This window comes from Syngnathus typhle, linkage group LG16 (assembly GCF_033458585.1).
Source record: "Syngnathus typhle isolate RoL2023-S1 ecotype Sweden linkage group LG16, RoL_Styp_1.0, whole genome shotgun sequence".
NCBI lineage: Eukaryota > Metazoa > Chordata > Actinopteri > Syngnathiformes > Syngnathidae > Syngnathus > Syngnathus typhle.
In genome coordinates this window covers 6795920-6821413 of record NC_083753.1, presented here as the reverse complement: position 1 = coordinate 6821413, position 25494 = coordinate 6795920, and the positions used below count along the sequence as shown (strand labels likewise).

Here is a 25494-nt window from a genome sequence, read left to right as displayed (position 1 = left end):
CAGCTCCCATAAATTCATCCAAACGAGGCCCGCTCTAAAGCAGCTATCTGAGCGTTGATCCCTGCCCTCCAATTTTATTGATCTTTTTCATGTCTCAAGTGTGATGATCATTTTGAGGATTAGTCGTAAAAAAAAGTGCAAGGAACCTCATCATTGCTACTGATTTGAACTTGTTGGCAGAGTTGCACAGGTGACATGTTGACTCAAGCGCACGCTCATCCTTAACATGCTTGGCGTTGTTTTTTCGGGTGTGTGGGAGGATGTAATGCGGCGCATGTGTGTTTGTGGATGCAGGAGGACAGGGAGCGGCTCTGAAAACACTGTGGGCTAGGCTCCCGGAGGTGGGGGAGTGCCTTACGAGCATGTGTGAGATAGGAACTCCAATGTGCAGCAAGTTGGAGAACTGAGTAAGTGTGTTTATTTCAGGAAGTGGTTTTATCTCCTCGTTCCAATTGAAAACGTCTTGTTTTTCGCTACTGCTACAGGGAGCACACACACACACATAAAGAGAGCCCGCACAACAGCGGGCTTGCTTATCTTGGCCCGATGTCTGTTATCACGCCCGGCCTTCATCCTTCGGTCCCAACCGAGGGGGGCCTCTTATATCAAAGGTCAAAGGCTAAAAGTCTCACAGCGCTTTTGGCCTACTTATTTTCAACACACGCTCTTCTCCCTGTTTTTGTGGTCTTCCAAGATGTTTGCTCAAAGGCCGTTTGTTGCCTTTCAAATGTTCTGCTTGGAGAATTTTTTTTGAGAGAACACCCATGTTTAAAAAAAAAAAAAATGTCTGTTGTCATGACTGAGAGGTTATTTATCTATTTGTTTATTAATTTATGATCATCCCATCCACAGGCCCGCCTTTCACGACTTCATTTCCGATCGAGATCGTCCCGGATGACTCAGACGCACACAGCGACGAGCGACCGGCAGTTTCCGGTGAGCTCCCGTCACCCGACCCCCTGGCGGGGTACGTTAATCACTTCCTGCCACGGCGTAATCCAATCAGTTGCTTGGGCTACCGCCCTTGATTAGATTTGTCAAATGCACAACATGCAACTGACTTCCAACTTTGGAGTGGCCGTGAGTGCGTGCACATGTTAAGAATGTGACAACAAGTCAAGAGTAAGACAAAGGAAATGGAAATCATATGTTGCCAATGTGAACTTTGACCTCGCCCGAGAACGCGATTCGCCATTCGGACAGCTGCTCGTTTGCCCAACCTGCAATTGGACGCCAACACAATCTGGAAATGATTCTACTCATCTTATATTTCTCTGAGCGAGAATTAAACTCATGCCCCCCCCCCCCCCCCCAAAAGAAATCATTTTTGCGATGTTGATTTTTGTTTGTGACTGTATTGAAAAACGTAAACATAATTGTGGAGAAAATGAAGTGTTGTGAATAGAGTGCATCCAAAATGTATCCACATCACTTCATTTCTTCCACATTTTGTTCTTCTCCCAAATTATATTTACCTGGCAGAATTCAGTTGTCTTTCTAATTGAATTTTTGGAAATGTATTTTTTTTAAAAATATGGTAAAAATGAAGTGTTGCGAATACAGTGCATCTGGGATGTGTTCACATCACTTCACTTCTTCCAGATTTTGTGACTGCAGCATTATCCACATTTTTCGTGGGGTTTTTTTCCCCAAAAACCCAAACAAATAAACTGTGATAAAAATGAAGTGTTGGGGATACAGAATATCTGAAATGTGTTACCATCACTTCACTTCCTTCACATTTTTTGGTACCAGCCTTTCAAGTGGATTTCCAATGTGCAAAAAATTCTTAGCCATCTATGGCGTTTGCCATTATGCATTAGCATAGTGCTAACAGTGCGACTGCTCTCCTGCCATCTTCCCAACAGAGGACAACAAGTTGTTTGAGGCGAAAGTGTTGTTCCTTCAGGAGCTTTTAATCTCTGTGACTCACGCTGACCGCCAGCAGACTCCCCGGGCGCCTCCCACGTTCAAATGGCCATAGCCGAGCCGTGTGTTTTGCTGCGTACAATGAGTCACGTCTGCTGACCTTGGATTTCCTGGATGGGTAAACAGCTTCTCTGCCATATTTTGCGACTTTCTGGATGCTCAGCTGGGAAAACAGGAAACACTCGTGACTAAGTTGCCGATGTTTCGGCACAATATTAAAGAAATGCAACAAATAGGATGACAAAATGGAGGAGGAAGGCACGAACAGTGTTAAATAAAACATGCCGCAGGCGAGGTGCAAATGTCAACCTCATCTATTATAACTGAATCTTTAATTGCTTCCACTTAAAAGAGGAGCCGCGCTCAAATGTCTCTGATTTGTTTTAATCGTCTACACACGAGCCAATAGAAATGTAATCATAGTTTTATTTCACAAGATTTTCTGTTAAGCAGGTCAAACGACATTTTAAATAGAAGAGCTAGAAGAAATTGGAACCATTTTGGAAATATGATCAACTTAATCTAATTAGATTGATGAAGGCTTTCTTTGGCATTCCGTTTGCGTGCTTTGTGATCCAGAAGAAAGCATGCAAGTGTAGATCACATTGAACGCGCACACAGAACTGATGTATGCCGGTTCCGCGAAGGGTCAGCGATGCCCTGTGGCCCGGTGACCACATCAGACAGCATTGCATTATGGGTAGTGGCACTCAGGTTGCACAGCTGTCTCTTCGCCAAGGGCACATCAGGGCTCGCCGGTCTCCACACGCGACGTTGAGCGCGTCACCGCCGTAGTGGGAGCGAGCCCACGGCTAATGTGCTCCATGCTAATTTGTGTTTTGAATTATTGCTGAAGTCATTAATAGGTTTGTAAGTCCTTATTTGCTGTTGGTACGTTTATTGTGTGAAAGCATTTATCCACTATATACTCATTTATTACTTTGTCTGCTTTTTTTTTCCCCCTATTACAATTTCTCATTTTGGTTTCTCGCTAATAACGAATGTCTATTGACTGTCTGTCTGTGCCTTGAATGGGCGATCATATCTCATCCATGTGATGATTATTTGATGAGAAAAGCCACTGAGGACTCTGACGGCTGCTGCCTTTGCCGATGAACGTCCTTTAGTCACTTGATGCCATTAAATAAACATCCGTCGGGCGTAAGCCGCTCAAAGCAAAAAATGTTGCCACTCCCCATCCGTGACCTTTAGCATTCACCGGGCAGGTTGTTTGTTGCCACGGCTACACGTGTGATCATATTGATCGTTCAATCCTATGGCCTCTCCCGTGATGTGGTATTCTTTGGATTAAGGCCTTTTCTTTCCTTCTCGGGTGATGAGTCATTTAAATGAAATAAAACGCTTTGGATCATGGATTTTATGTCATGATCCCGGCTGATTTGCTAAATTTAAAAATCGGATGTGGCTCTGAGGCCTCGCTCCAGATCCGCTCCGCAATCGGTCGTTTTTTGTCCTTCGCCCCCGCCCCTCCCTCACGTAAAGTTTCTCGTCGCGCGTCCAAGTCATCCTTGCCGTCGATCCGCTCGCCGGCAAACAATCGGCGGCCAAAATAAAGCCCGGCGGCGCGCGTGCATGCGTTTACGAGCGCGCAAATCACCTCATCGGCGACAGCGAATGAAAAAAAAAAAAAAAACACGCACATCCACGCGCAGCTTGGTGAATGATTTAAAGCTTTTTGCATCATCGTCCCCTCCCAATGCACTCCTCCCACTCCTCCCCTCTTCCTCCCCCTCCTCTCTCCTCTTCCTCCAGCCCAGAGATGCTGCTGCTGATGCGGGCATCGTCTCATCCAGCCATGCCGCAGTGAGTCCCCCCCCGTTCACTTCCTCCTCTTTCTCCTCTCCCAGCAAATTTTCACTTTTTCTTTCCCGCTGTTGTGCGCACAACCCGCGCGTCAGGGGAAACGGCTGAAGGTGATGCCGCAGCGGGCGTGTTTTTGTCCTCACCACCACCATCAGCAGCAGCCGTATACGATCTCCTCACCTTGACCGGACAGAAGGCGCAGTGAGGCGGCATTGGAGTGCAGCAAAACAAGGGTGGAACCTTTTTTTTGCACGTGGGTAAGTTGCATCCATGTCGCAATACCTTTAGCCATCGCGTCCTTATAGCATCCACGTGACCATGTGTCAGAGTGCAGAAGTGGGCTAATCCCTCATGACATGGTTACGGCGCCCCCCCCCCCCCTCCCTGTCTCTCCCTCTCCTTTTCTCTCTTTCGCTCTTGCTCTTTAGACGTCTGCAACCCAATCGCAGACCCACGAAAAGCCACAGGTGCTCATCTAAAGAAAAGAAATCGGTGCGGTAGTGGTTAGCACGTCTGACTCGCAGTACTGATGTTCTGGGTTTGAATTTTAATTTGCCATACAGAAAAGCATGCATTCATAAATAACTTTTGTTGGATCAAAAAGGGGTCAACTCAACTTCTTTTGCGATATATATTTTACCCAAATTGAATAAAACACAAGTTGGGATATTTATTGGGTTGGGTGTCATGCTACGCTATAGTAACAGTTGATGCTGTCTGGGTTTTAAATCTGACGTCATGAAACAAGGGATTAAAGCCAGGAGGAGGCTTTTTTAATTTATTACTTATCTTTATTACTACTTTTATTATTATTGATCAGAATGTCATCACATTTGATGATGAGGAAGTGAGAAAAACAAACATGAGGGAGTGGAAGCCGAGGATTATGTAACAGACAAATTTAGAAACGGCAGATTGCGCACACATACACACACAAACACCCTCGCACACACACACACACAATCCCCGAAGACATCCTGACATCAGAGTGCACTTTCTGGTCTATGGAGCCTAGCTTGCTAACGTTGCAGGACACATCTCACACTGCTGCATTTTTCCCCTACTGTGAACACACACACACACACCTTTATTGGTTCTCTGGCTACCCACCTCCATCCCATTGTCTGCGCTTAGCATTGACGTCAGCTGAAGGCTAATGCCATCCACTCCATGCGCACTCACAAACTGGTCTCTCTGTGTGTGTTTGTGCATGCATGTGTTTGTTCGCATGTGTTTGAACAGTCCAGCGTGGGCCAAACAAAGCAAGACAAAAGTGGCGCGGGCGGGCGGGCGGGCAACAGGCAGGTGTTCCATCTGCTTCCTGCTTTGCTAACAGTGAAGATAAAGGTTGGCCTTGCCATAAGCCAAAAGAGCGGCGGGAGGATTATGTCCCAAAGATAAACAAAAGTGCCATTTACAAGCAAGGTACAAAAGCCTCCAATGTGAACTCCCCCCAGTGTCTACCTCTCTCAGGGAGGGCACAGGTTATTTGCTGAAAATTCCCTGCTCAACCATTTGAATGAAAAATGCCACTCTGGCCTTGAGAATGTTTTTATGGCAGTTCAGGCAAATTGGTGCACTCAAACGGGAACAGCAATCACAGGCGGAGTGGTTGATATTACAGCCGAGTGGCCACGAGCACATGCTGCTCCTCACTCGAGTGTTTGCTCACCAAACTGCGAGGTCAAGTGAAAATAGGAGACCGCACGTGCAATTTGGAACTAATAGCCCTCTTCTCTCTTTTTTTTTTTATCCCAACCGCAAGCACCATTGTATTGAGACGCCTGACACCAGATTGAGTTGCATACTAAAAAAATTTTGGAGATTTTTTTTTATGAATATGTGTCTATTTTTTTCAGGTCATCCCTCACCATGCGGAGACCAAGACTCCAGTGAACCAAGACCAGACCGAGAGTGACATCCCCCCAACATCCACCCGTCAAAGACAACTTTCTTCCTGGACTAGAAATTTTGGGCATGAGCGGCTTGACAGTCAAGCTGGACCCCCGCCGGGTCCAATGGGGCGCCATGTGGCACACCTTTACGTCACGTGTCTTGAGGACCAAGCCCGTGGAGTCCATGCTGGACTCGGCAACGTCAGGCACGGGCCCGCACGGCACCCGGCTGGCCCGCGTGCTGTCCACCGTGGACCTGGTGTCGCTCGGCGTGGGCAGCTGCGTGGGCACGGGGATGTACGTGGTGTCGGGCCTGGTGGCCAAAGAGATGGCGGGCCCCGGCGTCATCGTGTCCTTCATCATCGCCGCTGTGGCCTCCATCTTGTCCGGTAAGAGAGTCGCCATCCTAGGCGTCAATCGGATCAGGATAACCTTCAGCTCCGTGCGGCAGGAGTGTGCTACGCCGAATTCGGCGTTCGTGTGCCAAAGACCACCGGCTCGGCCTACACGTACAGCTACGTGACGGTGGGCGAGTGCGTGGCTTTCTTCATCGGCTGGAACCTGATCCTGGAGTACCTGATCGGCACGGCGGCGGGCGCCTCGGCGCTCAGCAGCATGGCCGACTCGCTGGCCAATCACAGCATCAGCGGCTTCATGATCAAGCACGTCGGAACCCTCAACGGCTTTGGTGAGTCGGTTCCATCCTAATATCTACTCATTATTTACGTTTTGCCTCGGCAGCACGCAAGGAGACTATTAGAAGACAGCCACCATCATTTCCCAGATGGTCAGACAAGTGGCGAGCACTTTGTGTTTTTTAATTGCAAAACTGAAGGATGTGCCATCCGTCGTGCGGCGGGCCGGTCGCCTGGCAACACGCGTTTCGCATCACGCCGACCTCGGCCCGGCTCTTGTTTGCGCCGCGGCTCGGTATCGGCGGCAAACATTGACTGGAGCACCTGCCGTACTGTTGAAAAGCAGCACCATAAAAAAAATCAAATGTGTGTTTTTGTGATCAGGTAAAGGAGAGCAGTCGTATCCGGACCTGCTGGCGCTGGTGATCGCGCTGCTGGTGACTGTCATCGTGGCGCTGGGTGTGAAGAACTCTGTGGGCTTCAACAACGTGCTGAACGTCATCAACCTGCTGGTGTGGCTCTTCTTGATGGTGGCCGGGCTCTTCTTTGTCAACGGGGAGAACTGGGACCACGGCAGGTTCTTGCCTTTCGGCTGGTCGGGGGTACGTCACTTATTTACGGCTTGTTTGTTTGTGCAAAAAAAAAAGAAATCCGTCCGGTTTGCGTGTCGCCGCAGGTGATGCAAGGCGCCGCCACGTGCTTCTACGCCTTCATCGGCTTTGACATCATCGCCACGACGGGAGAGGAAGCCAAAAGTCCCAACACGTCCATCCCGTACGCCATCACCGCCTCGCTGGTCACGTGTCTGACGGCGTACGTGTCGGTAGGTTGCCGTGGAAACCGCGCACCTACAGCCTGCTGGCCTTTATACTACAACTGTCTGAGTTTGTGACACGTCGGATGACGGTTGCCAGGGGCAACAGCTGCCTCAAAATAAGAAGGGGCCAATGCTGCGGCAAATCCAGTTCACTGCATCCAGCACAATGTTATGGCACCGCCCTTGTGCACATGCTTGATGAATTGCTCTTTTGTAACCGTGTTAGCAGGATGACCAGGGGCGGCGCTACAAGGTGGCCAGGACAGGCAGGCCCACTCTGCTGTCCTGTCCACCCCTCATCTAGGGGGCAATTTTCATATTTCCATTTTATTTCCATTTTTCACATTGTTGTTAAATAGCTTGATAATTAATTTGGTCGGTCCGGTGTTGCCGGCAGGTGTCCGTCATCCTGACCCTGATGGTCCCCTACGACCAGATCGACGCCGACGCCCCCTTGATGGAGATGTTCGCCATGCACGGCTGCATCTTCGCCAAGTACATCGTGGCGGTGGGCTCCATCGCCGGCCTCACGGTTTCGCTGCTGGGCTCGCTCTTCCCCATGCCCAGGGTCATCTACGCCATGGCGGGCGACGGCCTGCTCTTCAAGTCAGTCCCCGTATTGTTTTTCGGACCTCTCAAACTTCTCAATGTTGACTGTGTGCGTGATTGCGCGCAGGTTCTTGGCCCGCGTGTCTTCCTACACAGAGACCCCCGCCGTGGCTTGCGTGGTGTCGGGCTTCCTGGCCGCGCTTTTGTCCCTGCTGGTCAGCCTCCGAGATCTCATCGAGATGATGTCCATCGGCACGCTGCTGGCTTACACGCTGGTGGGTACAAGAAGCTCATTTGCATTCGGTGCCACGCGCATTTCGTGACGGGTTCCGTGTCCTTGTGTAGGTGAGCCTGTGCGTGCTCCTTCTGCGATACCAGCCCGAGGGCGAGATCCACGGCTTCGTCAACTTCCTGTCTGAGGAACAAAACGTCAAGAGGAAGGAAGGCGTCCTGGCCGAGTGCGAGAAGGACGCCTGCTCGCCGGGCCGCGACGACCCCGATGAGGCCACCAACACGTGCGGTGCCAAGAACCTGCCGTCCCTAGGCGACAACGAGATGCTGATCGGCAAACCCGACAAGAACGCCTACGCCGCCGGCCACCCCAACTACGGCACCGTGGACATGGGCAGCGGCATCGAGGCCGAGGAGTCGGAAGGCGGAGCCACGCGCCGGCTCAAGAAACTCCTAGGGCCCCGCTACTACACCCTGAGGATTCGACTGGGTCTTCCGGGGAAGATGGACCGGCCCACCGTCGCCACGGGGAAGACCGTCACCGTGTGTGTGCTGCTGCTCTTTGTCTTCATGTTTGCTTTCTGCTCCTTTATCATATTCGGTGAGTAGAGACATCTTGAACGGAGACATTGTTTGGCTCTTTTGGATTTCAAAAGTCATTTTGCATCCGCTGTCTAGGCGCGAGCAGCATCGAGGAAGGTCGCTGGTGGGCTGTGCTCCTCCTGATCTTGTTGGTGGTGCTGCTGGCCCTGCTGGTGGTCATCATCCTGCAACAGCCGGAGAACCCCAAGCGGCTGCCCTACATGGCTCCCTGCGTGCCCTTCGTGCCCGCCTCCGCCATGCTGGTCAACATCTACCTCATGCTCAAGCTGTCGGCCATCACCTGGATACGATTCTCCATATGGTGCCTTGTAGGTGAGTTGAGCAAGAAGATGTTTCTTTGTCCTTCAGGAAACGCGAGGATTGCCCGCTCTTTGCGTCTCCCCGACAGGCGTGCTCATCTACTTCGGCTACGGCATGTGGAACAGCACCTTGGAGATCACGGCTCGGGAGAACGAGGCGCACGCTTCCACCTACCAGCGTTACGACCAAGGCGTGGACGAAGGCTTCTGCGGCTTCGACGACGACTTCTACCCGCCGCCCGAGCTCACGTCGGGCCCGGCGGGCAGAGCGCCGCAGGCCCAGCCCGAGAGCGATGGGACGCCCGTTCGGAAGCCCGGCGCCGCCTCGGTGGATGAGGACCCCGTGGATTTCTGAAGGGATGGATCTTTTTTTTACTGCCTGGAGTGGCGGGAGTTTGGTGCAAGCGGGCATGGCAGCATGTGGATGTGGGCGCGTTGCTGTTTGTGTGTGCACTCTGTGAGCCAGATTGTCCCCCACTCCTTCTTTTGCAGCGTCCTTGGCCGGTTTGTACCACCCAAAAAAAAAAAATAGCCACTTAAACACTGATAGCTAAGTGCAGACATGGCGGCAGATAAGCGCAGAAGCAACGCTGCTCAGCAAAGAGGACAACAAGTCACAAGAAGTCAGCACGTCTTTATCACAGTCAAAAGTTCAGGACAAAAAAAAAGAATTTTTTTTTTTTTTATCAAAGGCCGTGTTTGATTTAGTAAAAATTTAATGCTTTTATAGTTGAGGAATGTCAAAATGTTTATTATTATTTAGGCTTATTTATTTATTATTAGTTGATACTTAACCAATTAATTTAATACTTTAATAAAAAAATTAATTTATTGACTACTTTACCAAATAATTAACCAATTGATCACTTTAGAAAAATAAAAATTGTTTTGGCTAGTATTTTACATGAAATTAAGTATGATCTAAATGTTATCATTTGACTAAGAGGAGCAGTCTGGGATGTTGTCACACTTTGTACTCGGAGTCACTTTGCTTGCGATAGTGCCTTCATGTTCCGCGATGGGATGTTTTGTTTTTATTGTTGGGTTTTGTTTGTGTCTGTGTGAGTTGCGTTCTGCATGTGGCACGAGCTTCCCGTGCGTGATGTTTCGTTGGTTTTGGATTTTTTTTTTTTTGCGCTGGCTTCCCTGCATGCCTTTTGAAAGAGACGGTTTGTACACTCGGTGCTGCTTCCTGGTTGCGTGGGTACGCTTGGATTTGTTACTGTAAAATTAATTAAGAGCAGTTTGAGTCTAAAAAGATAGCTTGAAAAAAGAAAAAAAAAAAGTTAATTTTAATTTTCCCATTTTTCTTATTAAGGCCTGATTAATCGTAAAGTTCATTTAATTAGCCGATATTAGCTGCCTCATAATCGGACAAAAATGAGATTTCTTCTGCCAATGTGTACCTGAGATTGTATCAACTCAAAGCTGCAGTGTCAGCATGTTTTTGGCTTTGTGTTGACATTTCTTTTTTGTGGCTGCTCCCTGTGTGCCCCTCTTTGCTGCATCTGTTCCCTTTTTGAAGGTGAAGCCTTATTTGTCCGATGCACTAAACCTGAGGATGCCACGCTAACCCCTCGCCCGGCGGCCCCTTCCAGTTTGTGACTGTACCTTGTTTCCCAATGGACGTGCTCATCTATGTAACCTCCCAACTCAGCCAAAGGCGGTCGCAGCTCAGCCAAAATAACAATAAATTCAGGCGTGGCCGAGCCTGACATGCTGGATTGTAAAAATGGTGCGTGCGTGCGTGCTTTCAGATTTGTGTAAGCGTGCGTGGAGTGTTAAGCATGTTATCCGTGCTGCATGCTGTGGTAACAAAAAAAAAAAAAAAAAGCATTGTACATTCACACCGGCTCCACTTTTCAGAGCCACATAAGCTTGGAATAATTATGGTATGTTTAAATTTGATGCCAGTTCTATCACAGTCCAATGAGTAGAGAACGGTTAAGTGTAGCGTTAAGGTGTCGTTGAGTCCAAAACACTTCCAAGTATTTTTCTACAGCGACCTCCTGGAAGTGAAGCTCTCACAACATGGAGGCCTGACTGGAAAAGTTTATTTTTAACAGCAGTCCTTTATATGAAGTAAGAAATCACAAGCAAGCTCGGATAGCAGACAGTTGAGAATATTTTAATATGATTCTACAAGAAACAATCATCTCTGTTCCCCTTCTTCTGCGTTTCTTGTCGTCCCTCACACACTAACGAATAAATATCCCATATTTGGTTGTTCTGGTATGATTTATTAAAAAAAAATGTTTATTTTTTAAATGATTGATTATTTTCTCTGTGTGTGTACGTGTGTGTGAGTTGTTAACTTGCTTTCAGGTGCATTTTTTTTTCTGCTGAGTTGTGCTGGTGATGTTTCATGCAACAAAGAAAGTGATTTATTGCAAATAAAAAAAAAAGAAAAACGTGTGCAAGTCATTTCAACCTCATGACACGACATTCACTTTGAACTATGGTTAGTATGTAAAGCTATTTTTGTTTTCATTACAAAGAAATTAACCATCTATAGCACTCATGTCAAACTCATTAGCTCATAGTGGTAGTTTTAGCTCCTGCAGACTAGAACTTGACACGTGTGACCTTTGACCATGATATTTCCCTAATAAAGTGGCCTGTTATTAGGTACACTTGAAAATGGCGGTGTACCTAATGGAGTGTCCGTGTGATTACCTCGTTAAGCGCACCTGCGTGAAAAGTTTTAGCTCCTTCAGAACGTGAAAGTGGCTAAAAGTTTTCACGCAGGTGTTTTTAACGAGGGTAACTTGGAAAACATATTGGAACGCGGCCCCGAGGACTAGAGCTTGACACGTGTGACCTTTGACCATGATATTTCCCTAATAAAGTGGCCTGTTATTAGGTACACTTGAAAATGGCGGTGTACCTAATGGAGAGTCCGTGGCATTCCCTCGTTAAGCGCACCTGCGTGAAAACTTTTAGCTCCTTCAGAACGTGAAAGTGGCTAAAAGTTTTCACGCAGGTGTTTTTAACGAGGGTAACTTGGAAAACATATTGGAACGCGGCCCCGAGGACTAGAGCTTGACACCTGTGACCTTTGACCATGATATTTCCCTAATAAAGTGGCCTGTTATTAGGTACACTTGAAAATGGCGGTGTACCTAATGGAGTGTCCGTGGCATTCCCTCGTTAAGCGCACCTGCGTGAAAAGTTTTAGCTCCTTCAGAACGTGAAAGTGGCTAAAAGTTTTCACGCAGGTGTTTTTAACGAGGGTAACTTGGAAAACATATTGGAACGCGGCCCCGAGGACTAGAGCTTGACACGTGTGACCTTTGACCATGATATTTCCCTAATAAAGTGGCCTGTTATTAGGTACACTTGAAAATGGTGGTGTACCTAATGGAGAGTCCGTGGCATTCCCTCGTTAAGCGCACCTGCGTGAAAACTTTTAGCTCCTTCAGAACGTGAAAGTGGCTAAAAGTTTTCACGCAGGTGTTTTTAACGAGGGTAACTTGGAAAACATATTGGAACGCGGCCCCGAGGACTAGAGCTTGACACGTGTGACCTTTGACCATGATATTTCCCTAATAAAGTGGCTTGTTATTAGGTACACTTGAAAATGGCGGTGTACCTAATGGAGTGTCCGTGGCATTCCCTCGTTAAGCGCACCTGCGTGAAAACTTTTAGCTCCTTCAGAACGTGAAAGTGGCTAAAAGTTTTCACGCAGGTGTTTTTAACGAGGGTAACTTTGAAAACATATTGGAACGCGGCCCCGAGGACTAGAGCTTGACACCTGTGACCTTTGGCCATGATATTTCCCTAATAAAGTGGCTTGTTATTAGGTACACTTAAAAATGGCGGTGTACCTAATGGAGTGTCTGTGTGATTCCCTCGTTAAGCGCACCTGCGGGAAAAGTTTTAGCTCCTTCAGAACGTGAAAGTGGCTAAAAGTTTTCACGCAGGTGTTTTTAACGAGGGTAACTTGGAAAACATATTGGAACGCGGCCCCCGAGGACTGGATGTCAACACCCCTGGTTTAAGTGAAAAGTGCCACGCCCGCCCTCACCCCCACTTTCTGATTGGCTGGTTGAGCTGTGACATCACTCGGACACTCCATTAGGTACGCCGCCATTTTCAGGTGTACCTAATAACAGCCCACTTCCTGATTGGCTGTCTGACCTGTGACATCACTTGGACACTCCATTAGGTACACTGCCATTTTCAGGTGTACCTAATAACAGGCCATCTCCTGATTGGCTATTGGGTCTATGACGTCACTTGGACACTCTATTAGGTACACCGCCATTTTCAGGTGTACTTAATAACAGGCCACTTCCTGATTGGCTGTCTTATCTGTGACGTCTCTCTGACACTATTAGGTACACCACCATTTTCAGGTTCGTTCGCGATGCTATGCCAGCCGACACACATTATGCAGACATTGATGTATTTGTTGGATTGTAGTTGATGGTGTTATTATACCGAATGTTTTTGTGTTTGAATAAAAGGTTGAAAAAAATCCGCTATGCCGACATTTATTTAGGGGGACTCCAACTCATATAACAATGTAATACACATACATATTGTCAAAGCAGTTAACCAAATGTTTGATATTGGTTTTAATCGGCGAATATAAAAACAAGGAATATAACACCAGACAAGTTTTAACATAAATGTTTATTAAAATAATAATAAAAGTACATTTCAAACCATCAATCTAATGTGAAATTGCAGTAGATATATTGGATAACAATATTTAGGTGTATATATGCATACACGTTATTTATAAACTACTTTAAGTGTTATGAAATCAAGATGACCCAAAAAGAAGCATCATCTCCCCGTTGTTGCATAACGGAGGGCGCATCCCTTCATGCAATAAAATTAGCCGTTAGTTTGGAGAAAACAACGCATAAAAGAAGTAGTGTTTCAGTGAGTGGTTCTTTCTTTCCTTGGCAAATCGTCAATCGACGTTCTGCCTTACATAGTTCACGCCAGGAGGGAGACGACGCAACACCTTCACTGACTGATCCGTTGATGCACGCACGGGGGAACGAAGACAGTTCACTCGTTGACTCGTTCGCGAACGGGAAAGTCACGATTTGTTTCCTCACTAATCCGTTCTCCCGATGAACTGGAAATGCAAATCACTCACTTACTGACCCATTCACTCACAGATCCGTTCCGTTGGTGAACGGGATGAGTAATTCTCGACTTGTTCGGAAAGAGGAAGTGACGTCATTTTCTTCTTCGTTTTGTTTTACCATGAGGTGGCTCCAGCTTCAATGCGCATTACCGACACCTACTGGTTGAAGTCATATGAACTGAAAAGATCATTCTTTTGAACAAATCGTTCACTCACGAGCCAACACCTGATCTATAGTAAGGTTTCCTATTTTCTAGTAAAAATGACCATCTATAGTAACGCTTTTTCTTTCTTAGTAAAACTTGACCATCTATAGTAATGCAAGTGTTTTTCCATTATAAAAAAAATCCATGAAAAAAAGACCATGTATTGTAAGTCTCTGACAAACAATTTCAGACATGACTGGCGTCTGCACAAATCAAACAACCAACCAGCCAGAAAACAAAGTCAAACATATTTCTTTTTGAAAAGTTTATGATACAAAAAATCAAAAACAAGGGTGTACAAACAATAAATAACCCCAAAATAAGAGTTCTTGAATACTGACTGTGTTTGAGCAAGCTGACCTAACAAAATGTCAAACAATACAATTGAAATATACTTTAGCATATATATTTGCAAATATAAAATTGTCATTGACACACAAACATTGAACAGTTAGTAATCAACGCGTGTTTTTCATCCACCGAGAGAGATGACCTTTGACCTCATCAGACATGGACACTCTTGGTGTGGTTGGGAGATGACAACGTGGCGGCTGGCGCAGTGGCCTCTGCCCCCATCTTGGAAAAGTAGACCCTGCCGTGGTCCTGGTACGGGCGTGACGACGGCGATGAGGAGCAGCAGCTCAGGATGACGCCGGCCAAAAGGGACAAGACCACGCCCGCCCAGCCGGCGTACAGCGCAAAGCCAAAGGACATCACCTGCTCGTTCAGGTTCTCGCCAATGAAGAACCAGACGGTGGAAAGCAGCCCGCACAGCCCTGACAAGCAGCAAGAATAAAAATGGTGACGGCACTGATAGTGGTGGTGTCCCAATATTTATGGACTTGGGTAAATGTCATCAAAAGGTGTTCCTAATTTTCTGGCTTCTTTTGGAGAGCGGAAAATATCCGGAGCGACGTCAAGGCTTACCAGCGATGAGCATGAGGACTCCCCCGACGGCGGCACTCTTGTTCTTGGAATTCTGGGCGTCACTACCCAGGCGGATGCAGGGCATGGACGTGGCCACCATCACCATGGCAACCAGGCCCAAGATGGAGGCCGTGACCATCAGGGCACGAGTCACGTGGGCGTAAACTGCACAAGACAAATGAGAATGACAATAAGAGGAAATAGAATGAAGCAACTTTGTATAAATATGAAATTTGATAACCCTATTGATCCACAATAAATTCCTGAAGATATAGATAAGCGTAAAACGATTAACATGAATTAACAAGAAGGCCTCCCTTCCACAATAAAAAAAAAAAAAAAGTTAAATATATAGTAAGCATCAGAAGGATTTTATACCAGGCAGGTCGAAGATCTGGAAGGGTAAGCAGGTCTGCATTCCGTTAGAGGCAGTGGAGGAACATTCAGCCCACGGGCCTTTGGTCCTCACAATGTCAAACATCCTGCAGGCGGACAATTGACTGTGCCTGCACAGAACAAGCCAGTCGTTGCTGGCCGTGGCGACCAAGATGCCCAACCAGCCCAGGAGGCCCAGCGTAAAACCGCACAGCAGCGCACCCAACCTGGCCATCAGATTTGAGGAGGTCAAAATCCAAAATGCAGCGCCGTTGTCTTGTGAGGAGTGAAACTTTCCAGAATGAGTTGATGGCTTTGTATGGAATTCGGTGAGGGAGGAGACAAACCCCAAAACATAGCCCAAACTTTTCAGTCAATCAGAGACTCATCCGTCATCACATGCACCGCCTTCAATCAAGTCAGACCCCGAGATCGCCGCCAGGTTTGTCAACCTGAAGCTATACTGCCCCCTGCTGGTCAAACCGGAAACAAGAGGCACTGCCAACGAAATAAATGAAATAAAATAAAAACAATTGAATAATCAAATAAGCAATCAAATAAACAAATCACACACACATACGTACATACAGAAATAAATAAATATAAAAGATGAAGGTTTACCTACATGTGTAAATTTGACGCAAGTTTACAAAGTGTTTTGCAAAGAATATAGTTGTTTTGTAAGACACAAGGGTTTTAAATTTGGATCTTTAAACGAAGGTCACAACTTCTAACAATGATTATAAAATCGAGTTCGTAAATTCTTTTGTGCATCTGCCCGAGTAAATACTTTGTAGCCTTACATTTTGCCACAATTCTGTGGTATGTCTTTATCAGTTTTAGCTTTCATTTCTTTTAAAATGTTGCTAGAATGGGGCGTACCCAGCTTTAAGGTCAGGGCCGAATTGCATGCTTGCCAAAACTAGTCCTCACCGCATCTATAACCTGAGTTTAAAATTATGAAATCTCAACCTGAGTTTGAAACCTCAATCCGAGTGATACACACACGACTTTAAAATGCTTGAAATCCTAAAACCAGTTTGAAATACTTATTAGAAGCGATAAGATGAGTTTTGTTAAGAGTATTAGAAAAATGGCAGGGGATGTCCCCCTGGGAGGGAGAAGGAAAAGAACGACATTACCAAGAATGCATTGCAAGATGCAACTTAGTATATCTTGGCAGGGAGCGCGCCCAAGATGTTACTCTGCACCTCGGACCTCTGAGAAGTGTGCCTACGAGGAAAGGTGAGTGTGTGGACTTTCATTTCTATATCACAACTTTTTGGGGGGTCTGCTTTTGCAATGTTCTACATTGCATTTTAAGTACACACGTGATGTGACTTTTGTTTTCTTGTACATTTTCAGACAGCCACCACGCCAGCAGGCTTGACGTTCCCCATTTGGATTTTGACCTCATCCGATTTTTTTTTTGACATCATGGCTGGGATTTCAGTGACTGTGCAGTTGTGGAGGCTTGGGCTCAGCTTCCTGTGCACATTGGGCTTCTTTGCCGTCACGGTCTCCACCGACTTGGTTCGGATGTGCGTTCCCCCTCCGGGAGACTGCCAGAGATTCGAATTTACCTTGGGCATCTGGAAGCAATGCCTCATGGTCCTCAACAATTCCAACACTTATTGTCACAGATGGGACCAGCGACGGACAACCTGTAAGAATGAACACACATGACCTACAAAAAGCATATATAATGATTTTTTTAATGTTCTTTGTTTTTCCTTCATTGGCATTTCTGCTGTGCAGCGTACCACTACTGGGTTCGTGGACTGATGGTGACTGGTACCATCTCAAGCCTGCTCACCTTGGTGTTGGAAGCCTTTCTCGTCCTCTTGGTGCTCAGTGCCTGTTTCAGACAGTGCTGCTGTCTGGGCACCTTCTTGCAGGCGCACAAGGACAAGTGCGTTGTCGCCGGAAGAGTCCTCAAGTTCATCGCTGGTAAGCCACTTTGTCCTCCCTAAAGCAAACTAACCAACTCAATCTTCAGAATATTGAATCCATTTATTGTTGTTTGTGCTCAGGAGTGTGTGGGGTGATTGCCCTGGTGTGGTACCTCATTGGCGTTCACCGGGATGAATCCGTGATTGACTACGGAGCCAGTCTGATGCTCGGCTGCGTCAGCGTGGGCGTGACACTCCTGTCTGTCGTCTACTTCACCCTGCTTGATAACTGCGCCAACCGTCGCACACCTCGGGACGAGGGCACCGACTACGATCCTAACTTGAGGGAGCCCACAGAGGGGTTTAATCTCCCGCCTCCCACGTCGGTCTTGGCTGGGCCTGATACGGATCTGTGATTTTCCTGAAAGTCTCCTGAAATGGGTACTAACACAAAAATGATGAATCAATTTATAATTTCTAACTTTAAATTGCACAAATATTGATATAGCTACAACTAAAAAAACAAACGTTGAATTATTTGTGAAGGTTCATGCTGTCTGACATGTTAGATGGACAAAATGTAAGGTACAATTTGACAATTTGTTAGGTCTGCTTGCTGAACATCCCCAAAACCTTTCTTCATGGCTTTTTAGTGATTGTATGAGCACTTGTTCTGATTTTCCACAATAAAGTTTTTCACAAAGAAAATAATGTTGCCAAACATGAACAGTCTTTTTTTTTTTTTCTTACAATTGCTACATTTGCTTTTCAAGGAGGAAGTCCTTGCTCAGCTCAGTGGCCCTAGGCTTCGTCTCCCTCCTTGCACAGTTATTGATATAATAATATGTGCTAAACAATAAACTAAACTAAAACTAAACTAAGTCAAAGTTTCTTTATAATAATTGGTTCTGTGCAGCCCAAGTGGTCCAAACACATTGTTCTGATTGTTTCTTTTGTAGATTACAAATTAAAAAGGCAAATCTGTTCAACTGTTTTAATCTATTTTAGGGGACGACCATATTTGTTTTTAGCTTTAATCGCACGCTTAAAAATAAGACTTACAGAATTAGCTTATCTTTAAGCAACAACAAAAAACCCTGTGCACCTAAAATGCTTATTAGTGTATGCTAAAGCACACACACAGTTGACTAAATAAAAACTAAGACTAAATAATACTAAATAATAATAATAATAGAAATAATAATAATAATAATAGAAATAATAATAATAAATCCCTTTGTGTACATTACAAATGATGAAATACAACTGCAAGCTGCACAAAAAAAAAAAAAAAAAATCAAGTCACCAAGAAGAAAAAATAGCTTCAAGGCTTTATCTGGCTGTGACCAGTTAGGGCCTAAATGGACGTCCTGTCAATTGTTTTGATGTTGCTGTAATAAAGCTTTTTGTCTTGACACGTGCTTTTATGCAGAGCATAAAAGAGTGAGTTTGCATGTATGTCACCAAAAACACAAGCACGAGCCTGCAGTGAAGATTCCACAACCCATTTGTAAGTGATGACTATTCGTCATCATATCTTTGGTTTTGTTTTGGTGTTTTTTTTATCCTAGAAGATATACTTTTGTTGGATGACCACGTTTAATGTAATCTTTTCTTGATTCCACGTTTGGTTTGATCATTAATTGTCATGTCTTTGTAGTGTATTCAGTGGTATATAAGATTTCAAAATCTTTTTTTTACAAAATTGCATCTTTAGAACCAGGATTTGTAATATTGATATTATTTTTAGGCATTTTAATACTTCAATTTACGATTGGTCTGATGAGAAATGTGGTTATCTTTCAGATTTGTGTCGGTGCAGTGGCAGAATGGAGCAATGCAGATTGATTTTTCTTCTGTTATCTTTTTTGACAGGTAATCTTCTTTCTCGCACTGCTTAATGCTTTTCCATCTTTGAACAAAATTTAAACTTAGAAGATCTGTTGTTGCCATGACGCATTTGATAAATAAATTATATATATATATATATATATATATATATATATATGCATTTGGAATTATTGAATACATATTCATGGACAATATATAAGATAGTCTGATATAGATAGTGCTTTATAGAGATTCGCTTAATGATGTCAGCACGAGTTGTATCATATTGATATTTATGTCTACAAACATTCATATGGCTTACTAAACTTAATTGTGCGTTTTCCACAACAGCTTTTCAATGTTGGAACAGCCACTTTGACGTAACCACCCAAAGCGCGTCCATTAAAGAGGGCTCCTGCATGGAACTGACGCTACGGTGTAAGGACGAGCTCCCTGGGCATCCGACCAACTGGATTTGGCTGAAAGACTCAAATTGGAACACCCTGCAGAACAAATTCACCGGCACTGTCATTCTGAGCTCCAACACCAAAATGTGGCCCGTCCACCCGCACTTTGATGGCCGTGTCAAAAGTCCAGGCTCGCTGCCTGCGCAGTGGCACGTCGGAACTTCATTGGTGGTCTTGATATGCAACCTCACCATACCTGACAGCGGCAAATACAGTTTTGTGTATGAGCTCACCGAGGATGAGGCGTCATCATGGACAGAAGCTTCTGCTGTTGTCAAAGTCATAGGCAAGTCATTCAAACAGATGCCATCTTACCCAAGTTGCCATTTCATTTCACACACACTTCAAGTTCCAGCACAGCAATTTCAACAACTCAGACAAAGCCTGCTATTAAAAATCACAAGACAAAACATTCGGTGTTCCATGCCTCTATAAATTTGACGTCCGCAACAAACGTTTCCATTTCTCTTTACAGAAAATCCCTGCCCAATCCAGTTTTTTCCACTAGCCGACATGGATGAGGGAGGACATCAGGGACTGTGGTGCTTCTCTTCCGACGGATGTTCCTCACAATTTCTGGATGACAAGCTGCCGATCAAGTTGATTGAGGTGAATCCTGGCCAAATGGGTATGACGACGCTTGTAGGTGATTGGAAGAATGATGGCCTGGAGGTTGGGTGCCAGGCGCGTGGCAATACCGACAAGTATCTGAGGACGTACCATACTGTCAATGTCAACTGTAAGAACTTCGTCAGAAGTACACACTAGACAAGGCAGCCTTACTTCTCTTATTCGTCCATTTCCCCATTTCAGACAGACCCAAAATCATTCACGTGCGATTGCCTCAAGGCGTCAAATACTTCCAAGAAGGCGACGACATGAAACTGTTCTGCACTGCTAACGGAAATCCCCACCCCACGTTTGAGTGGTTTAAAGATGACGACTCGGAGCTGCTGGCCGAGGGGGGGCAGTTGACTATCCGGTCCGTCAGGCCCCAGCACAACGGGAAGTATAAGTGTGTTGCCAAAAATGACTACGGAGAAGCGTCGAAGACTATTGACGTCGATATCAAATGTGAGTCCATTCATGCATATTTCACATAGGCAGGGGGTGACATTAACAGTGCCATCTAGTGGCTTCAAGTCGGCATTACACTTTGCTTAGAAACATCCAATCATCCTAATCTTGAAAACATCCACTCCACCCCTAACGCAAACGACTTTCCAGACTCTCCGTCAGTTGACATCAAGATCCAACCTTCTCGGACTACGTTCACTCTGGGCGAGGTCATGACCCTGTTTTGTGAGGTGAAGAGTGGAAACCCCCGGCCCGATCGCTTCGCCTGGTACAAAGATGACCAACTGGTGGCGTCGCAGCAAAAATATACGGTGTCGCCGGTGCGCCACGAGCACAGGGGGCGCTACACGTGCGAGGCCTTCAACACGGACTTCAAGGACTTGAAAACGAAGGCCGAGCGTCTCATCGACGTGGAATGTGAATCCGGGCGTCTCGGCGGGGCGTCACCTGTCCGTTATGCATCTCCTGTCTAAATCTCGTTGCAGACCTCCCGAGGAAAACCAGCCTAACCCTCTTCGGTTCCGCCACCATGGTCAAAGCGGGCACATCGGCCCTGTTACTGTGCTCCGCCGACGCCAACCCCGAGCCCAGCGAGTACGCCTGGTCGCTCAGCCAAGACGGGATCTCGTGGGATCTTTTGGCCCAACACACCGAGGAACATCTGCTGCTGCGCGAGGTGGCGCCGAGCCAGCGCCCCTGCTACAAGTGCCACGCCGTCAACAAATTCGGCGCCGGCGAAGACAGCAAACCGCTGTGCATCCAAGTCATATGTGAGTCACCAAACACATTTTCAGACTTTTTTTTCTAAATTGTTTCTCATCTCTATTTCATCCAAGTCCCTCCGACAAACCTGCTGCTGTCCATGGCCGACAAGGTCCCTGAAAACAAGCAGGTCTCCGTGCGCTGCTCGGTAGAAAGCCTGCCGCTCTCCACACTTAGTTTGAGCAGGACGGCCACTGACCAATCGTCCATGCAGTCCGTCGCCACGAAACTCAGCACGGAGGCACAAAACATTCTGTCGTACAATTTCACGGCCACCTTTGCAGACAGCGGCGTTTACGTCTGTGAGGCTGCCAACAGTTTAGGAAGTCAAATTACACACAAGACCCTGGAAGTCACATGTAGGTCAACGTGTCGGCAGTAAACAAGAAAATAGTGCAGTGAAAATTCAAAATCTTTCATTTGCTCATATTTGCTCGGCCAGATTCTCCCAAAAATGTGGCGGTCAAAGCGAGTCCGTCCTTGGCGGTCATGGAAAAGCAAACATTGACGCTGCAGTGCGTCGCCAACGCCAACCCGCCCATTGAATCGGTGATATGGTGGAAGGCGGGCTCTGTCTACCAAAATGTGATGGAGACACAAACCTTGACGCTGACGTTCGTCACGCCTGCCGACGCCGCCGACTACGCTTGCACGGCCGTCAACGAACTGGGCTCGGCCAAATCAGCCCCAGTAAAGGTCCAAGTCCACTGTGAGTTCAATGTTGACATTATTGAATAACATTTGAATGTAATTCAAATGACATACTTCTCTCAAGACGGTCCGTCCGAGCCGGTGCTGTCCATGGCCACCAATGTGACAGAAGGCCAGCCGGTGTCCACATTCTGCTCAGTGGAAAGCGAGCCGTTCTCCATCCTCACCCTGACCAGGGTGTCCAACGACTTGCCGTCCTTGTGCGCCAGCTCCCGCCGCAACGCCGTCCAAAACAACACGCTGTCCCACATCTTCACAGCCACTTGGGAAGATGGCGGCGTTTACACCTGCGAGGCCAACAATGGCTTTAGAAGACGAAGCTCCCAAAGGACTTTGCAAGTCTCATGTAAGGGCTGTCATTCAAACTTTCTTGTGAAAAAAGTATTTTGGCCGTTTAAAAATGAGTGAGGTGAAATTTTTTTTTGCCAGATGCTCCCAAAGAAGTGGCGGTGAGAGCCCAGCCTTCTCTGCTGGTGACAGAAGACAACATGTTGACGCTACACTGCGACGCCCTCTCGTCCCCACCCGTCCATTCGGTGACGTGGTGGAAGGTGAACGGCTTGAGTTACCAAAACGTCTCTCGCGGTCACACTTTCACCACGACGTCCGTCACGCCCGCCGACGCCGGCTTGTACGGCTGCACGGCCACCAACGAGCTTGGGTCGGCCAGGTCGCCTTCAGTGGAGGTCCAAGTCCACCGTGAGTTTTAAGCGCTAAAAAGGAAAGTAACAAAAAAAAAACCAACAATTGTATGAATATAGCAACATTCCTTTTGTTGTCTTTTCTCTTTCAATGAGCTATTTTGCAGAAATTCTCAAAATCGCAGAGGCGGCAGCGACATTCGACATGGGTGCGTCAATTTTCATCTGCAAAGTTGATTTGATTCCACATCTTTTCAATCCAACCAATCTGTTAATGTGCCCGCAGCTTGGTTCCTGGAGTTCATCGTCCCTCCTATTTGCGCGCTCATTGTCCTGGTGCTTATTGTCATCTTCAGGTAGTTTATGTATCCCCATAAATGCTTCTATTATTCCCAACGGAGGCGACCTTAACCCGAAGGCCGCTTCTTAACCTCCGCCTAACACCTTAATCCAACACTAGACAGCTCAAGCGCTAAAATGCTAACTTTAGCCTGTTTGTCCACCCCGCCGTTGTCCTCCCTGTCCACATCAGTGTGTCATACGTACGCAGGAAGCGAGGTTCGCAGGAACGAAAAAAACGGGAAGCACAGCTGTCCAACATTGTTGCTGAGGAGCAGATGGGCGAGTTGGGCACTGATAACCCGTGAGATAAACCCTACGCTAGATTGCTGGATATCAGACATTGCCTAACTTTGTCTATTTTCCCCAAATTCAGTTTCACCATGTGTAACATGACCCCCGGAAAGGTGAGTGAGTCATTCACCATCCAGTGGTTTGCATGAAAAAGTCAAATAAAGAAATAAGGAAAACTTGGTGCACACACCATCAGATGAAAAAAAAGTGTTTGAAAGCAATATTTGTTCACTTCTTCTAGGTGAGAAGAGAAAGCATCAGCCAAGAAGGTTTCATTCAGCTTCAGCTGAAGGCCAGGCGGCCGAGCAATTGGCCCGATGGCGAAAGCGACGACAGCCCCGTGGAAATATACATCTGATTGTTAACTCTGCACTGTCCTGTCCAATGTGACGTCTTCAATACATTAAACTTAGAAAACGTAAAAAGTTCACGTCAGATGCTGACGATGTTTTCTGGAGAGATGTTTGTATTCTCGACCAATGTTGTAATAAAGAATGCAAAGGAAGTGCATTAAATGTGACTTGTTGCAAAAAAACCCCAAAACATGTCCAACCATTTCATCCAACACAAAAGCAATCTTAATTATAATCTAACGCAATGCAGAGGACCCACCCCCCAAAAAACAGTCATGGTTGAATATTGGTGACGTGGATGACTTAGTGTACTATGTCATTTTAACCAACAGGGGGCGCAATAGTCAAACTTACTTCCCACATCCTCCGAGATGAGGATGAGTAGATAGTGAGAGAGAAATAGAGTGACGGCTACAGATTAGATAGATAGATAGATAGATAGATAGATAGATAGATAGATAGATAGATAGATAGATAGATAGTTACAAAGATAGTTACAAAGATAGTTACAAAGATAGTTACAAAGAAAGAGATAGAAACAGATAGAAACAGAGAAAGAAAGATGGAAAGAGATAGAAGACTTCACTTCAATATGGAAAAGGATTTAAAGTTGGTGCACGCCATGTGCCGGGACGCCTTCTCCTCTTACCACCGGCGGGGGGTCTTAAATCCCACCATTTCCCTCCATGTCGTCAGCACGGTTACAATCCCGTCCTCATTTGCATAATATTCCCATTCCCTTGCCGCCTCACTCTCCCCGCATCAGACAAATGGCGACGAGAATCATAGTGGGATATGACCCGCTTACTTCCGCCCAACTTATTCCCCAATCTTGAGATGTATGGAGAGGCCGTCGGCGGGAGAGGTGAAGTGTGACGCCGTGTGTGTTGACACGGCCCACTGCCTTGAATGGTTGACCGCAATGATCTATAGCATGTCTTAGTCTACACACGCGCAACAATGATGTATTTACATGAAAGGCGGCGAGCCGATAAAATCATCGGCGCTGCAATGTCAGCGTGCCGCTGAGGGAGGGCTTAAAAGCTAATGTCGCTAGCGTGGCTTCAAAGCTGCCTCCGGTTTAAGTATTAAGCTTTCACTCTTGTAGTAAAAAAATTGCATAAACTTAAAAATATTTAAGAAAAAGATTCTAGGTGAAGAGATGTGAAAGCATTTACACATTATTTCCATCCTGGTTAAGCCACATTTTAAAACAGGTATGGAGAAAAAGTTTCATTCGAGAGGAGACTACGGGCAAAACTAAATGACAATGACAAATTGCACGTCTTGACTGCAAAGGAGATATATTTCTTCCTACAAGAGACTGAGGGCTCCTGCAGCCAACTGGAGACTATGGAGTATAATTTTGGGCAGCTTCCACAGCTGTGCTAAAACTATTATTTTTATTCTACCACAAATGAGAGAATAAACAGTTTAGATAATGAGGAGTTGGATGAGGCAAATGTTATCCAAGAGGAGATTAAGGGCGATTGTGACAAAATGGAAACTACACAATATAGCACTGCATCTTCCAGACCAAAGGTAAACTAAGCTAATATTAGCCTGTATTGACTTCAGAGAAAACAAATGCTATCCAAGAGGAGATTAAGGGCATCCGGTATAGGAGGTCGTTTACATAGTTGCCTGGGCGAGGTCGGCATTCTATCGAGTTTCTCACCCATCAATGATCACTCGTCAATCAAAACCGGACACGTTCCGGCATAATATACG

At 46.2% G+C, this 25494-nt stretch overlaps 2 protein-coding genes across 2 annotated transcripts; one reads left to right on the top strand and one right to left on the bottom strand.

Moving 5' to 3' along the window:
* The first annotated feature begins 828 nt into the window (after positions 1-828).
* slc7a14a (solute carrier family 7 member 14a) lies at positions 829-9358 on the top strand. The gene is made up of 12 exons (XM_061301158.1): positions 829-936; positions 3703-3753; positions 3849-4010; positions 5613-6037; positions 6100-6336; positions 6668-6885; positions 6960-7106; positions 7498-7706; positions 7777-7924; positions 7995-8481; positions 8559-8795; positions 8872-9358. Exons 4-12 carry the CDS (start codon positions 5731-5733, stop codon positions 9135-9137), a joined length of 2256 nt encoding a protein of 751 aa, XP_061157142.1. The 5' UTR covers positions 829-936; positions 3703-3753; positions 3849-4010; positions 5613-5730; the 3' UTR covers positions 9138-9358.
* Positions 9359-14392: 5034 nt separating this feature from the next.
* On the bottom strand, positions 14393-22843 carry cldn11a (claudin 11a). Its single transcript, XM_061301195.1, has 8 exons — positions 22706-22843; positions 22191-22423; positions 22028-22132; positions 17463-17733; positions 17214-17366; positions 15401-17061; positions 15023-15187; positions 14393-14871 (listed from the first exon to the last, which is right to left on the bottom strand). Exons 6-8 carry the CDS (start codon positions 15630-15632, stop codon positions 14600-14602), a joined length of 669 nt encoding a protein of 222 aa, XP_061157179.1. The 5' UTR covers positions 15633-17061; positions 17214-17366; positions 17463-17733; positions 22028-22132; positions 22191-22423; positions 22706-22843; the 3' UTR covers positions 14393-14599.
* Between the last annotated feature and the right edge of the window lie 2651 nt (positions 22844-25494).